Below are 17,917 nucleotides of genomic sequence, written 5' to 3'. Positions count from 1 at the left end.
TAAGCTTCCTGCTACTAGCTATTCATAGTCAAATCTAATGCACAGAGGTCTAGGAGGCAGCTACCAGATACTGGGATTCAGATCCCACTGTTTTACACCCACCAGTTACAGTGAAGTTTAATGTAGAGGAACACTCATGTGAGTAGTTCCCCTGATGTTTTATCATGCATATATTTATGTTCAAGTGTAAATGCAGTAACATCTCTTAATGTTACCATTACAAAGTATGGGTCACTGAACATTAGTGAACTGTTATGAATTAGATATCTCTCCAGAGACTCGTTTCATAATCTGTTTATCTGCTCTCTATCTGCTTTGTGTCTCTTACTATTTTATCTCCCAAGATGCTCTAGGGTTCCCCTAGCTCTATCATGTTACAGCAAGTACAGATGACAGTGCTCTTTTATAATTTACCCTCTGTGTGTTTCCTCTGTCTCCGTCACCTCTGTTTTACCCGTCTCTCCCCCACCTAACCTCTCTCTTCACTCTCTCCCCACCTCACCCTCTTTCTCCCCCAACGCACCCTCTCTCACCAACTCCCTCTGTCTCACCCCTCTCTCCTCCACCTCACCCTGTCTGCCTCACCTCACCTCACCCTCTGTCTCCCTCCTCTCTCCCTCAATCTCACCCCCCTCTCTTCCGCCTCACCCTCTTTCTCCCCCCAACTCCCCCAGAGTTCACCAAAAACTTTGGTGTGAAAGCCGTGATGAAGACGTCAGTGCTGCTGACTTGGGAAGTGCCAGAAACATACAAGTCTCAAGTGCCTTTCAAAGTAAGTAAAGACAACTCCATCCTGATAGCGTGCCTTTCGCCTGCACAGATTGAGGGAATTGCATTGTGCGCGAGTGACGCCACTTTTGTCAGTGGACAATGGAAAGAAGGCTCACACAACACAATGGAGGGGCTAGGATTGAAATATAAATTGAAATATCATGGGAATGAGGAAGGATATGGCCAAGCTTTAAATAATAGGTTATGATTTATATTCCATCACACGTGGTCCATAACTGTCAAGGTTCATATAGAAAATTACACAAGGAAGAAGGGAGAATATAATCATAGTGCACTCTAACAAATGCTGGGTTGTTTGGTTGACACAACTGCTTTGTTGCAGGTGTTGTGTCACTTACGTGGGTTGTTTTCTTTACTGCTTGGTTATTGAGATATGACCCATTGGGTCAGAGCGGGAAGACTGGAGGCGTAGTTAGGTAGGGGCGTGGCTTCCAGATCTTTTTTCTTTTGACACCCATGAGAGTAAATGTAATTTCTGTTCACTGGTTCTGTTGTATAGTTATCATATAACAAAGGTAAACTTTTACATTTTTGTAGTTATGATACTTACAGAAGTGTATGAGTTTCCTTAAAGCCTTTGTTTGGATTTACAAATATGTAAAAAGTTTCTTCTTTGCTGGGGCTTTATGGTGGTGTGCCAACCAATGTTAGACGCAATACCCCCACCTAGTGATTGGGAAACTAAGCTTTCTAATGCATTGAGCATTGCCAGCTAATTGTGTCAAAAATAGGTTCATGAGGCTTTGATCAACACAGTATACAGTAGTGGCACCTGCTGGTCAAAATAATTTAAAACAGACAAATTATTATAGATGACGTCCTACACCCCATAGCAGGTGTGCAGGGTATCCTTTTTGCCTTCTACCGAAACCAATACCAAACCAATTATGTGGTTGTTTGACAAAATGAAGCTTTGCACGTCATTGATCACGTGCTTGTAATAAAGTAATACAAGCATCGGCACACTGCTTCAAAGTAAACTGCTTCAGGATTTCGGTGTATGCCTCAGAGCTCCGGTATCAAACGTATCATCATTGTAACATCACGACTTCCACCTCCGATCATCTTGAAAATCATTTGTGGCTATTGAGGAATGAAACCAGTGGGTGGAGTTTACCTTTTTGACTGTTCAAGTACTGGCATTACTTTTTTTTTGTACTGAAGTAGTCAAATAAAAATAACAAAAATGTTTAGAACAAGGGCAGCACTATATATATGGTGTACAGTATGTAAACTTCAATTGTGTGTATGTACATATAGTTACATTTAAACTCAGTTTTTCACAATTCCTGACATTGTGTCACATACCTTGACTTTGTTGTCCGTAAGCCATTTTGCCACAACTTTGGATGTATGCTGGGGTATTTGTCCATTTTGGAAGACCCATTTGCAACCAAGTTTTAACTTCCTGACTGATATCTTGAGATGTTACTTCAATATATCCACATGATTTTCCTCCCTCATGAAGCCATCTATTTTGTGAAGTGCAGCAGTCCCTCCTGTAGCAAAGCACCCCACAACATGATGCTGCCACCCCTGTGCTTCACGGTTGGGATGGTGTTCTTCAGCTTGCAAGCTTCCCCCATTTTACTCCAAACACAATAATGGTCATTATGGCCAAACAGTTCTAATTTTGTTTCATCAGACCAGAAAACATTTCTCCAAAAAGAACGATCTTTGTCCCCACGTGCAGTTGCAAACTGTAGTCTGGCTTTTGTATGGTGGCTTTGGAGCAGTGGCTTCTTCCTTGCTGAGCTGCCTTTCAGGTTATGTCGATATAGGACTCGTTATACTGTGGATATAGATACTTTGTACCTGTTTCTTCCAGCAGGACAAGGTCCTTCGCTGTTGTTCTGGAATTGATTTGCACTTTTCGCACCAAAGTACATTCATCTCTAGGAGATAGAACGCGTCTCCTTCCTGAGTGGTATGACTACTGCGTGGTCCCATGGTGTTTATACTTGCGTACTATTGTTTGTACAGATGAACGTGGTACCTTCAGGCATTTGGAAATTGCTCCCAATGATGAAACAGACTTGTGGAGGTCTACAATTCTTTTTCTGAGGTCTTGGCTGATTTCTTTTTATTGTCCCATGATGTCAAGCAGAGGCACTGAGTTTGAAGGTAGGCCTTTAAATACATCCACAGGTACACCTCCAATGACTCAAATGATGTCAATCAGAAGCTTCTAAAGCCATTACATAATTTTCTGGAATTTTCCAAGCTGTTTAAAGGCACAGTCAACTTAGTGTACGTAAACTTCTGACCCACTGGAATTGTGATACAGTGAATTATACATTAAATAATCTGTCTATAAACAATTGTTGGAAAAATTACTTGTGTCATGCACAAAGTAGATGTCCTAACCGACTTGCCAAAACTATAGTTTGTTAAAAGGACATTTTTGTAGTGGTTGAAAAACGAGTTTGAATGATTCCAACCTAAGTGTATGTAAAATTCCGACTTCAACTACACACATATATGCATGTATATATATATATATATATATATATATATATATATATATATATTCAGTCAATAAAAAAACAAATGCCATTTAAGATGAATGGATTAAAACTCTAATCTCAACTGGTTATATTATGTCGTGGATCATACTCTTTGAAAAGGGAGTAACCTCAGCCGCATGTCGCTTTCTTGTAGAAGCCTACTGCTGTGCAATGGCATAGCATTGTTTTGTAAATTTAGCAGACAAGATGCACTTATTTCCCTAGCACTTATCACAGTCAAGACACCTATTTTATAATAAAATATAACTGAATATTGCGAAGTGATTCGCATCTCACGTCCGCAACAGTTTTTCTTAGAGTGATTATTTGAAACAAGGCTCAATTTGGTAAGTTGAAAGGCACATTTTTCAGGTTCCAAATCAAAATCTGTGTTCTTTTCAATATAGTTTATTATGCCTGAGGGGAGGACGGCTCACAATAATGGCTGGAATGGAACGAATGTAATGGCATTAAACCATGTGTTTGATGTGTTTGATACCATTCCACTGATTCAGGTCCAGCCATTACCACAAGCCTGTCCTCCCCAATTAAGGTGCCACCAACCTCCTGTGACATGTACAAATGGAACAATCGGGTCAAAGCAAATGAACATTGTCTTCAAGACAACATTTTGACCAAATAGTTTTACAGTATTTGAAAAAATAATAAGAAGAAGTGTTGGTATTGAATCAAATATAAAATATATTTAGTTTTTATTAAAACTTTTTTGGTTACTACATGATTCCATATGCGTTATTTCATAGTTTTGATGTCTTCACTATTACTCCACAATGTAGAAAATAGTCAAATAAAGACAAACCCCGGAATGAGTAGCGGTGTACACACATTTGACCGGTACTGTATGTGTGTTTGTGTACGTGTGTTTGTGTATGTGTGTGTGTATATATATATATGTGTGTGTGTGTATATAACTAAGCACTCCTCCCTGTGTCTCTATCTAGATACTGTATAACCAGCAGAGTGTGGAGGTGCAGGGGAACCTGAAGAGGAAGCTGATCACGAGGCTGCAGCCAGACACAGACTACAGCTTTGTGTTGATGTCTAGAGGGAACAGTGCTGGGGGTCTACAGCAGCAGGTCTCCATCAGGACCGCCCCGGACCTGCTCAAGACCAAACCCATCCAATACCAACACAACCCAGAGGAGGGAGGCAAGCTCACCATCACCCTGCCCAAAGTCCCCACCACCGCCCCTGTCAGGTCTGTCCCATAAACACTGTGGCTGTTACTGTCACTACCACCATCACTCTCACTGCTAAAACTAGGGCTATAACCAACTTCCATCCTGTTCAATGCTGATGTGTCTGCATCGTGGCATGATTATAAATCTGTTACTCCTGCTGTGTCCCTATACCTCTAACTGGGGACCTGGGGGCGATTGTTCCTTAGTCGGGGATCTCTATCTGAGCCCATTGTATACAACATGGCGATCTAAATCCCTATACCTATTAGTATTATCTATTATTGCCACTACTTGTATTATCCATCCTGTGCTTACTTATCCATCCTGTGCTTACTATAGTTGTAAGCAACAAGTCAACATGAATCCTCCAACACCAACTGTCCCAACTATGTCCTTAAGAAGATTGGGGGGCGGCAGGTAGCCTAGTTGTTAGAGCGTTGGAATAGTAACCAAAAGGTTGCTAGAATCCCCGAGCTGACAGGTACAAATCTGTCGTTCTGCCCCTGAACAAGGCAGTTACCTCACTGTTCCTAGGCCGTGTGGTGGTTCAATTTCTTTACTATCAAATGAGGAGAGACAAACTTATCACACAAGTCAGAGTTATACATAAACTAAATCTTTAATAGTGAGAGCTTTGCAATAGCAATGGCTGGTCAGCCCATCACCGTCTCTGATGATCCGTTGAGTGGCGAGACAAAAGTACAAAGGTCTTTTCTAGCCAAGGTACACCCTCTTTCAACCTACATGACGAACAACAGATATATAAAATGGGTCACAAGGTTAAGATTTGTATGAAAGATACCTATAATACATAGCAGACAGTATCTGCTGTGTCAACGGTTTTCGTTTTATAGACCAGTGTCTGGTCCTCCAACTCCAAACTGGAACCATCTCTCCCTGCTACGGTATAGAAGAGACACATTAACTCATGCTCTGCTCTTTATGTTTTATCACCCAAAAGACATGGTAAATCTCCTGTCAGTGTTATCTCAGGCCCATCCTCAGTAGAACACACACACACACAATAGTTAAGAATACTCTATTCTGTTGAAATAGAACAACCATTTGATGCAATTAAACTATTATAGCATAATCTTGCAATTTTGCCACCATAGCCGTCATTGAAAATAAGAATTTGTTCTTAACTGACTTGCCTAGTTAAATAAAGGTTTAACAAAAAGAAGAACAGGAGAGGATAGAGAATGAGAATGGTTAGAGAATAAAGAATGAGTTGTCAAGTGTTGCTACTGTATGTTGTCTGGGTGCTACTTCATCTGTTCATCTATTTGGCTGGAGGCCAGACCTATACTGTTAAAAGTAACACCCAGCACTTAAAGGAGTTGAGAGATGATTTGGACAGGGAGAAGATGACGCACAACAGAGGCTAAAGAGGCTGAGCTCGCTGTAATTTAGGTCCAGAAGGCCTTCCTCACCAGACACACAGAAAAAAAACATGGCTTTCCATGCTAATGCTAAATCAATATCCTCAGATGAGCACGAGGATGATGAAGGATTTATGGATGATGAGGATCTGCACGCACGCACGCATACACACAAGCTGTGTCCTCCAGGGCTGCCTGGTTGGAGAACAACTCCAGTGCCTGTATATACGTCCCGCTATTCTACACACCAACATGAATAAATACTATAGTATTCTACACTACGGCATAAATACTATAGTGTTTCTGTAGTGCAGTGTTTTTGCAGACTTTACTGTAGTATTTACTGTAGTTTTTTTTGCAGACTTTAATGTAATATTAACTATAGTGTTTTTGTCTACATTACTGCTGTATTTACTATAGTGTTTCTTCTTCAAGAAACCTACTGGAGAAATACTAAGATCACATTTTCAATAACTGGTCGGTCTGAACAGATAGTTAAAAGTTTATGCTATTTTCTATACCTGGCATTTAGGTTTTTCACTTATGGGTGGCTCAAATTCCGATATGGGGAAGGGAATGGGCAGGGTATATGCATATTGAATACTGTAGTATTTACTAGTTACTGTTTTTTGCAGACTTTACTGTAGTACTGTGCTACAGTGTTCTTTTGTGAATAATACTGTAGTATTCACTATAGTTGTAACGGTCTGAGTGTAGTGGGTGAGGAGTCAGGCGCAGGAAGCAGAGAGTTCAGGGGAGTTCTATTTTAATGCACAGAGAAACGGCGAACATAAGCCAACCCCCACGAAAACACAGGGCGTAATCAACAAACAAATGCCCCAAACAGGGGGACTTAAACTGTCCAGAAAAAAAAACACAAAATGGGAAAACACAAAACCCATAGACGTGCACACAAGTACACCAAACAGACGGTCACAATAATTAATCCCGCACAAGGAACCAGGCGGGCCGGCTGACTAATAAAGCCTTACTACTAACTACCTAACTCAAAACAGGTGCACTCAATAAACACATAAGGAGGGGGAGGAAATAATCAGTGGCAGCTAGTAGGCCGGCGACGACGACCACCGAGCGCCACCCGAACGGGAAGGGGAGTGTCCTTCGGTCGGAGTCGTGACAGTACCCCCCCCCCCCCCCCCCCCTTGACGCGCGGCTCCCGCAGTGCGCCGATACCGGCCTCGAGGTCAACCCGGGGGACGAGGCGCAGGGCGATCCGGATGGAGGCAATGGAAATCCCTCAACATTGACGGATCCGGACCGTACCCCTCCCAGTCCACGAGGTACTGCAGGCCCCTCACCCGGCGTCTTGAGTCCAGAATGGCCCGTATCGTATACGCCGGGGACCCCTCGATGTCCAGAGGGGGAGGAGGGACCTCCGGCACCTCACCGTCCTGTAGGGGACCAGCTACGACCGGCCTGAGGAGAGACACATGAAACAAGGGGTTAATACGATAATAGGAAGGGAGTTGTAATCGATAACAAACCTTGTTTATTCTCCTCAGGACTTTGAACGGCCCTACACACTGCGGCCCAAGCTTCCAGCAGGGCACGCAGAGGGGCAGGTTTCGGGTCGAGAGCCAGACCCTGTCCCCAGGTACAAACACGGGGGCCTCACTGCGGTGGCGGTCAGCACTCCTTTTCTGCCGTCCACTAGCCTGTTGAAGGGATTCCTGGACGGCCCTCCAGGTCTCTTTGGAGCGTTGCACCCATTCCTCCACCGCAGGAGCCTCGGTCTGGCTCGGATGCCACGGTGCCAGGACCGCTGGTACCCCAACACACACTGAAAGGGGGACACATTAGTAGAGGAGTGGCGTAGTGAGTTCTAGGCCATTTCAGCCCAGGGGATGTATCTCGCCCACTCCCCTGGCCGGTCCTGGCAGTACGACCGCAGAAACCTACCCACCTCTTGGTTTACTCTCTCCACCTGCCCGTTACTTTCAGGCTGACCGAGACCCCCAGACGCTCCATGAACGCCCTCCATACTTGGGGCGTGAAACTGGGGGCCCCGATCAGAAACGATGTCCTCCGGCACCCCGTAGTGCCGGAAGACGTGGTTGAATAATGCCTCCTTAGTCTGTAGGGCTGTTGGGATACCGGGCAACGGGAGGAGATGGCAGGACAATCACCAGAACCGTGGTGTTGCCCTGAGACGGGGGAAGGTCGGTCAGGAAGTCTATGGATAGATGTGACCATGGCCGTTGTGGAACGGGGAGGGGTTGTAAATTCCCTCTAGGAGGGTGCCTAGGAGCCTTACTCTGGGCGCATACCGAACAGGAGGAGACATAAACCTTAACATCCCTAGCCAAGGTAGGCCACCAATACCTCCCCCGAAGGCTCCCCACTGTCCTCCTCACCCCAGGGTGACCCGAGGAGGGTAGGACGTGATGCCACCGAATCAGTTGGTCCCGAACACCAAGCGGCACGTACCTCCGCCCTGCCGGACAATGAGGAGGCGCGGGTTCAGCCCGTAACGCCCGCTCGATGTCTGAGTCCACCTCCCATACCACTGGTGCCATCAGCTTTGAGGCCGGAAGGATGGGAGTAGGTTCGGTGGACCTATCCTCCGTGTCGTAAAGGCGGGACATTGCGTCCGCCTTCACGTTCTGGGAGCCCGGTCTATATGATAAAGTGAACCGGAATCGAGTGAAAAACATGGCTCACCTTGCCTGACGCGGGTTCAGTCTCCTAGCTGTCCGAATATACTCCAGATTTTGGTGGTCGGTCCAGATGAGAAAAGGGTGCTTAGCCCCCTCAAGCCAGTGTCTCCACACCTTCAGAACCCTAACCACCGCTAACAACTCCCGGTCCCCCACATCATAGTTACGCTCCGCTGGGCTGAGCTTACTCGAGAAGAAAGCGTAGGGGCGGAGTTTTGGTGGCGTACCCGAGCGCTGTGATAGCACGGCACCCACCCCAGCCTTGGACGCGTCCACCTCCACTATGAATGCTAGAGAGGGGTCCGGATGCACCAACACGGGTGCATCCGTGAACAGCGCCTTCAACTTGTTGAAAGCTCTGTCTGCCTCTGCTGACCACCGCAACCGCACCGGGCCCCCCTTCAGCAGTGAGGTAATTGGAGCCGCTACCTGGCCAAAACCCCGGATAAACCTCTGGTAGTAGTTGGCAAAACCCAAAAAACGCTGCACCTCTTTTACCGTGGTCGGAGTCGGCCAATTACGCATGGCCTAACTGCGGTCACCCTCCATCTCCACCCCCGAGGTGGAAATGCGATAACCCAGAAAGGAGACGGCTCATTTGGAGAACACACACTTCTCAGCCTTGACGTATAGGTCATGCTCCAGCAGTCTACCAAGCACCTTGCGTACCAGAGACACATGCGCGGCGTGAGTGGCTGAGTAGATCAGAATGTCATCGATATAAACAACCACTCCCTGCCCGTGCAAGTCCCTGAGAATATCGTCCACAAAGGATTGAAAAATGGCTGGAGCATTTTTTAACCCATACAGCATGACGCAGTACTCATAGTGGCCCGATGTGGTACTAAATGCGGTTTTCCACTCATCTCCCTTCCGAATACGCACCAGGCTATACGCGCTCCTGAGATCCAATTTTGTGAAGAACTGCGCTCCCTGAAAGGATTCCACTGCCATAGCAATGAGAGGTAGTGGGTAGCTGAACCCCACTGTGATGGCATTTAGACCTCTATAATCAATATACGGACGCAAACCTCCCTCCTTTTTCTTCACAAAAAAGAAACTCGAGGAGACGGGTGAAATGGAGGACCGAATGTACCCCTGTCCCAGAGACTACACCGGTAGTGGTCGATAAGGGCCCTGTCGTTCCACCCGGATCCTGCTGCCAAGGTACGGAACTCCAATGCGTAATCCTGGGCGCACCTCTTCTCCTGCCGGAGATGGAATAGTCGTTCTCCCGCCGCTCGGCCATCTGGAGGGTGGTCAAACACGGCGCGGAAACGGCGAGAAAACTCGGGGTAGTGCTCCTTAGCTGAGTCTGGGCCATTCCAAATGCGTTTGCCCACTCCAGAGCACGACCCGTGAGGCAGGAGATGAGGACATTCACCCTCTCCGCTCCCGAGGGAGTGGATCTGACGGTGGCCAGGTACAGTTCTAGCTGGAGTAAGAACCCCTGGCACCCTGCTGCCGCTCCATCATAGACCCTCGGGAGCGTAAGACGGAGGGTGCTGGAGTCGGGAGATGGGGAATCCTGAGGAGGGGGGGCGAAGGTGGAGAGAGGAGACCGCTTCTCTCCCATCGGTCCATTCTCTCCATCACCAGATCCATCGCCGTTCTGATCCGATGGAGAATGGTGGTGTGATGTAGAACACTCTCTTCCATCGATGGGAGGGGAGTGGCTGTTGCTCCTGCTGACTCCATTCCTCAGTGGTGCGGGATTCTGTAACGGTCTGAGTGTAGTGGGTGAGGAGTCAGGCGCAAGAAGCAGAGAGTTCAGGGGAGTGCTATTTTAATGCACAGAGAAACGGCGAACATAAGCCAACCCCCACGAAAACACAGGGTGTAATGAACAAACAAATGCCCCAAACAGGGGGACTTAAACTGTCCAGAAAAAGCCCACAAAATGGGAAAACACAAAACCCACAAGTACACCAAACAGACGGTCACAATAATTAATCCCGCACAAGGAACCAGGCGGGCCGGCTGACTAATAAAGCCGTACTACTAACTACCTAACTCAAAACAGGTGCACTCAATAAGCACATAAGGAGGGGTAGGAAATAATCAGTGGCAGCTAGTAGGCCGGTGACACCGAGCGCCACCCGAACGGGAAGGGGAGTGTCCTTCGGTCGGAGTCGTATACAATAGTATTCTACAGGATACTACAACATTCTACAGTACTACACACGATCGATGGAAAATACAGTGTGTAATATTTGTATTCTACAGTATATTTCATTTGGCTACTTAATTCTATAGGAAGTACTGTAGTATTCTATAGTCAACTGTAGTATTTTTTTGTGTGAGCAGTTCATAACCACCTTGGTATTTTCACATTTATTTTCAGTGGTATAGCAGTAGAGCGAGCACTATTAGGGATACGTCTGGCTTTGTCCCAGGCCAGCCTGCTGTCCTGCAATCATTACTAGTAAAAACCTTAAAAAATAGGCTTTATCTAAAAAAACTGTGCTAGTAAGACACATTTAAAACTGGCGCTATAGGGGAGGGCTGCCGCTTTATCGGCTCTTAACCAACCATGCTATTTTGTTGTTTTTTTCCGCATTGTTCATAACTTGTTTTGTACATAAATGTTGCTGCTACCATCTCTTATGGCCGAAAAGAGCTTCTGGACATCAGAACTGGGATTACTCACCTCAAATTGGACGAAGAGTTCTTCTTCAATGAGTCGGACGGGAGGGATATACTACTACAGACACCCGACTAGGTCCAGATCCCCGTGATTTGCTGGAAAAGGAAACGGATGTTTCGCAGGAAGAGATCAGGGTGCCTTGTGAGGATCAGGAGACGAGTGGCTAATCTGCACTTGCCTTCCATCCTGCTAGCTAATGTTCAATCGCTGGAAAATAAATGGGAAGAATTGACAGCACGTATATTCTACCAACAGGACATTAAAAACTGTAATATCTTATGTTTCAACAAGTCGTGGATGAACGACGACATTAAGAACATACAACTGGCGGGTTATACACTCTATCAGCAGGACAGAACAGCGGCTTCTGGTAAGACATGGGACGGGGGCCTATGCATATTTGTAAACAATAGCTGGTGCACGATATCTAAGGAAATCTCAAGGTTTTCCTCGCCTGGGGTAGAGTATTTCATGATAAGCTGAAGACCACAAAATCGACCTAGAGTGTTCATCTGTATTTTTCATAGCTGTCTACATACCACCACAGACCGAGGCTAGCACTAAAACCGCACTCAATGAGCTGTATTCCGACATAAGCAAACAGGAAAACGCTCATCCAGAGGTGGCGCTCCTTGTGGCCGGGGACTTTAATGCAGGGAAACTTAAATCAGTTTTACCTCATTTCAATCAGCATGTTAAAGTGTAACCAGAGGGGGAAAAATTACACCACACACAAAGCTCTCCGTCTCAAGAAGCACCAGTGACTCGGTCTATAAAAAAGTGGTCAGATAAAGCAGATGCTACACTACATGACTGTTATGCTAGCACAGACTGGAATATGTTCCAGGATTCATCCAATGGCACACCACATAAGTCACTGGCTTTATCAATAAGTGCATCGATGATGTTGTCTCCACAGTTACTGTACGTACATACCCCAACCAGAAGCCATGGATTACAGACAACATTCGCACTGAGATAAAGGGTAGAACTGCCGCTTTCAAGGAGTGGGACTCTAACATGGAAGCTTATAAGAAATCCCGGTATGCCCTCCGCTGAACCATGAAAAAGGCAAAGTGTCAATACAGGATTAAGATCGAATCATACTACACCGGCTCCGACGCTCGAAGGATGTGGCAGGGCTTGCAAACTATTACAGAATACAAAGGGAAGCACAGCCGCGAGCTGCCCAGTGACACGAGCCTCCCAGACGAGCAAAATCACTTCTATTCCCGCTTCGAGGTAAATAACACTGAAACATGAATGAGAGCATTAGCTGTTCCGGATGACTGTGTCATCACGTTCTCCGCAGCCAATGTGAGTAAGACCTTTAAACAGGTCAACATTCACAAGGCCGCTGGGTCAGATGGATTACCAGACTGTTTACTCCAAGCATGTGCTGACCAACTGGCAAGTGTCTTCACTGACATTTTCAACCTCTCCCTGTCTGAGTCTGTAATACCAACATGTTTCAAACAGACCACAATAGTCCCTGTGCCCAAGAACACTAAGGTAACCTGCCTAAATGACTACCGACCCATAGCACTCACGTCTGTAGCCATGAAGTGCTTTGAAAGGCAGGTCATGGTTCACATCAACACCATCATCCCAGAAACCTTAGACCCAACCCAATTTGCATACCGCACCAACAGATCAACAGATGATGCAATCTCTATTGCTCTCCACACTGCCCTTTCCCACTTGGACAAAAGGAACACCTATGTGAGAATGCTATTCATTGACTACAGCTCAGTGTTCAACACCATAGTGCCCTCAAAGCTCATCACTAAGCTAAGGACCCTGGGACTAAACACCTCCCTCTTCAACTGGATCATGGACTTCCTGACGGGCCTCCCCCAGGTGGTGAGGGTAGGTAACAACACATCCACAACTCTGAACCTCAACACGGGGGCCCCGCAAGGGTGCATGTTCAGTCCCTTCCTGTACTCCCTGTTCACTCATGACTGCAAGGACAGGCATGACTCCAACACCATCATTAAGTTTGCTGAAGGCACAACATGGTAGGCCTGATCAACGACAACGATGAGACAGCCTGTAGGGAGGACGACAGAGACCTGACCGTGTGGTGCAAGGACGACAATCTCCCCCTCAACGTGATCAAGACAAAGGAGATGATTGTGGACTATGGGAAAAGGAGGACCGAACACGCCCCCATTCTCATCGATGGGGCTTTAGTGGAGCAGGTTGAGAGCTTCAAGTTGCTTGGCGTCCACATCACCAACACACTAACATGGTGCAAGCACACCAAGACAGTCATGAAGAGGGCACAACTAACCTATTCCCCCTCAGGAGACTGAAAAGACTTGGCATTGGTCCTCAGATCCTCAAAAGGTTCTACAGCTGCACCATGGAGAGCATCCTGACTGGTTGCATCACTGCCTGGTATGGCAACCGTTTGGCCTCCGACCGCAAGGCACTACAGAGGGTAGTGCGAACGGCCCAGTACATCACTGGGGCCAAGCTTCCTGCCATCCAGGACCTCTATACCAGGCAGTGTCAGAGGAAGGCCCTAAAAAGTTTTCAAAGACTAGCCACCCTTGTCATAGACTCTTCTCTCTGCTACCGCACAGCAATCAGTACCGGAGCGCCTAGTCTAGATCCAAGAGGCTTCTAAAACAGCTTCTACCCCCAAGCCATAAGACTTGTTAACAGCTAATCAAAAGGCTACCCAGACTATTTGCATTACTATCTTCTATGCTGCTGCTACTCTCTGTTTTTATCTATGCATACGTAGTCACTTTAATAACCCTACCTACATGTACATATTACCTCAATTACCTTGAAACTGGTGCCCCCGCACATTGACTCTGTACCGGTACCCCCTGTACTGCTTTTTAATGATTTGTTATCCTTATCTCTTACTCTTTTTTTGTGGTATTTCCTTAACTGTATTGTTGGTTAAGGTCTTGTAAGTGAGCATTTCATTGTAAGGTCTACACCTGTTGTATTCGGCACATGTGACAAATAAAATTTGATTGGATTGATTGGATTCACTGTAGCTCTATGCTACTCTCCCATTAGAGCAGAAAGCAATTTCTTCAAGAGTTCACTTCAAATCTTAACTAATAATAAATCAGGGGCCCAATGCAGAACCTGCAATTTCAGAAAAGGTACTTTTTTTACCCCTACTACTCAGGCAGACTTGTGAATTACTTGGACTCAAGTGTTTGTTTCTAAAAAGAAACTGTGAACATCTAAGCCGTAATAAGCAGCGCCAGCATGAGTGGGAAAAGAAGAAAAAAACACGAATTTAGCAATACAATCAGTATCTTAATGCCCTGGCCAGACCTTTTCATCACACTCTGGATTAGAGCCAGACACACACACACACACACACACACACACACACACACACACACACACACACACACACACACACACACACACACACACACACACAAGAGCCAGAGTAAACATCCGAGCCAAAGCCAAACTTATCCTACTATTCCTCTGGTGACAGAAGTTAACTACATAGGTTTAACTGGGCAAAGATGTTGACGCATAAGAGGGGGGAGGTGTGTGTGTGTGCATAGCATACATGTGTTCGCCTATCAGGGGATTCATTATTTGGTATGAGAAACTACATATCTATGTTCGAGTATGGATGGATGTTATGTTATGGATGAATGTTATGACAATAGAGATATCTGAGATATGCTCAGTCTTACCCAAAGGGACAGCGTGTTACACACACATGCATGCACCCATGCACGCACACACACTCATGCTCACTCACTCCATCGCACACACACATTGGTTTTTCCTATCCAAGTGGGGACCAAAACATCTATTCTCATTCTAAATCATATTTTCCCTAAACCTAACCTTAACCAAGCCCTAACCTTAACCCCTAACCCCTAGCCCCTAACTCCTCAGCCTAATTGTAATCCTAACCCTAAACCTAACACCTAAACTAAACTAAACTAAACTAAACTTTTTTCCTTTTGGGGACCGGTTCAAATGTCCCCACTATTCAAATGTTCCTTGTTTTACGATCCGATGTGAGGACTTTTGGAACCCAAAAGGATAGTAAAGTTAGACCACATGCACACACACACGCACACACACACGCACACACACGCACACACACACACACACACACACACACACACACACACACACACACACACACACACACACACACACACACACACACACACACACACACACACACACACACACACACACACACACACTCTGGTCGTGCTCAACCTGCCTGTCTCTCTCTCTACAGATATTACTACATAGTGGTGGTTCCTGTCACACCAGCCACACTACACAGGTGGGAGAACCCTGAAGATATGGACTTGGATGAGGTGAGTGCGTGTGTGTGCGCGTGTGAACAGCACCTCCTCTGGGCACAGACCAAAAAAATAACTTTCTTCCATAGCACCAAGCCCATTAAATATGAAGCATCTTTAAAACACCTCATATATTTTGTCTCTGCCCCCCCCCCTCCAAAAAAAAAGAACAAGACGATATCGACAGATCATGCTGTGAATTGCTGATTACAGAATTCTCAGCTTTCACTACACATGTAAATTGCCATTTTTGCCCTTAACAGTTTGTCTTTGCTGTGCAGGATGGTGATTTCCATTTTGTTTTTTAAAAGCTTTTTATTTTTCATTTCAAGTTTTGCTTCTCCTGAGTGTTTGAGGCACTTAAAACACTCCTAAATAGCTGCTCATAGCATTTTTTTGCTTTGTTTTATTAATGTGGACCTTTTGGGCTTCAATACCTTTCTCGTGAGTTTGCTTTCTCTCAATCTACTGTCGTCTGCAGAAAAAGTGCAGCCTCTTGAATATCAAAAAACCATAGAGCGTGTTAAATAAATATGCCTGCATCCAAAGCACCTTTGAGACAGCAAGATCTGCTCTCTCATTGTCAAAGCCTTTTCTTTCTCTGCAATCTAAAACATTGTTATTGCTGCCGTTTTATAGACTAGAGAAACTGTCGGTATGAAATGGGTCGGTTAAAGTCGTGTTGAAGAGCGGAGAAGAGGAACAAGGTTATAGGGGGGATTCACATAAAAATGTAACGTAGACTTTCTTGGAGTCAGTAGATCTGTAGAATACTTCAGACATTCTCTTTGAATACACACACACACAAGAACACACACACACACACACACACAGGAACACACACACACACACACAGGAACAAACACACACACAGAGGAACACACACACACACACAGGAACACACTCCTGAGACTGTCTAATAAAGCTATGACCTCTCACCACAGCTGTAGGTCAGAAAGAGGTGCGAGTGGTGAGAGAGACAAGAGAGGAGCAGCTCACTGTGGACAAGTGTGAAACCTGGCTGCAGGACCAAGATGTTATAAAACTTGAATTACTCTATGCATCATTTGCAGTGTAAGATTTTAACCCACCTGTGAGCCTAGAAGCACAATTCATTGTGGCCTATGGGCGCAGTTTATGAACACATATTTATTTGATGTGAACAGTATGTGTGTTCTATATTACTGACTATATAGTTGCTAGAGAATAGAAACAAAACCCCAAACTGGACAGATAGATAATAAAGTGAAGTGCCTTGCTCAAAGCCATAATGGCAGGAGATTGTGTATCTTTGAGTCTTCGCTCCAATTGGCACCCTATTTCCGACATAGTGCACATACAGAATGGCGCTATTTGGGGTGCAGATAAGTATTTCTCTCTGATGTCATGTCAGCTCCTGGAGGCTAGTTCTGACCAGAGCCTGAAGAGGAGACAGACCCAAGAGTTCCTCAGACCCTACATTGCTGCCAAGATGGATGCTCTCCCAGACACCTTCCCTCTAGGAGACGAGAAGAAGTACAACGGCTTCTACAACAAGCCTCTACCGGGCCAGCAGCAGTACCTCTGTTTCGTCCTGGCTGCCCTCAAAGGCCACGAATCTGTAAGTGAAACCACCACTTCTCCGTATCTATAGATACTGTAGTCCTGTCACAAACACAACTTCCATACAGTATCACCATCCCCGAGATACATGAACATCCAATGTAGAATCAAACTCAAAATACTAGTACAGTTAATACAACAGTAAGGATATGTCATATACTGTAAATGCCCCTTGAGTCTGCTATGCATATTCTAGCACAGTGCAGCCTGCCAATTATTTGATTTTAGCACAATCAGTTGTTTTTGTTGTTGCGATACTCCTCGCGTCTCTCAGTGACACAGCTAGGTAACAGCTGAGCCAAGACTTCCGCTGGTGTCGCCATGTCACACGCTGCACGAAGCAGCAGCACTGTGTGACTCACGTCTGTGTAGTGAGTCACGGTTACGTGTCACAGAGAAACTATGAGCCCACGTCACACTCAGAGTTCACTCAGTGTGGTTGTAATTGGTTTCCCCTTTAGAAGATGCACTCACTGGTGGCCTTGGTCTTCACTGCAGAAGTTCAGACAGCTCCTCAGCCTCAAAACATGTCTCCCCTATCTATTTACTGTACATACAGTGCATTTGGAAACTATTCAGACCCCTCAAATTTTTCCACGTTTTGTGTTTTTTTTTTCCTCATCAATCTACACACAATACCCCATAATGACAAAGCAAAACAAATTTGCAAAAAATGCTTGCAAAAAAATGCTTACAAAAAAATACAATTATGAAATATCACCTACAGAAGTATTCAGACCCTTTACTCAGTACTTTGTTGAAGCACCTTTGGCAGCGTTTACAGC

The 17,917-nt window shown here is 45.5% G+C and overlaps 1 protein-coding gene across 1 annotated transcript in view; it reads left to right on the top strand.

Annotated features, from left to right (window-relative positions):
- LOC135556249 (receptor-type tyrosine-protein phosphatase F-like) overlaps positions 1 to 17,917 on the top strand; it is a 426,619-nt gene that overhangs the window by 366,972 nt on the left and 41,730 nt on the right. Inside the window, exons 20-23 of the mRNA XM_064989280.1 lie at positions 675 to 772; positions 4,262 to 4,518; positions 15,464 to 15,545; positions 16,924 to 17,130. Of these exons, the coding sequence (XP_064845352.1) occupies positions 675 to 772; positions 4,262 to 4,518; positions 15,464 to 15,545; positions 16,924 to 17,130 (644 nt within the window). The remainder of the gene's footprint in view (positions 1 to 674; positions 773 to 4,261; positions 4,519 to 15,463; positions 15,546 to 16,923; positions 17,131 to 17,917) is intronic.

Source organism: Oncorhynchus masou, chromosome 15, assembly GCF_036934945.1.
Source record: "Oncorhynchus masou masou isolate Uvic2021 chromosome 15, UVic_Omas_1.1, whole genome shotgun sequence".
NCBI classification, from domain to species: domain Eukaryota; kingdom Metazoa; phylum Chordata; class Actinopteri; order Salmoniformes; family Salmonidae; genus Oncorhynchus; species Oncorhynchus masou.
Note: the sequence above shows the minus strand (reverse complement) of the source record. Positions and strands in the feature narration are given on the sequence as shown.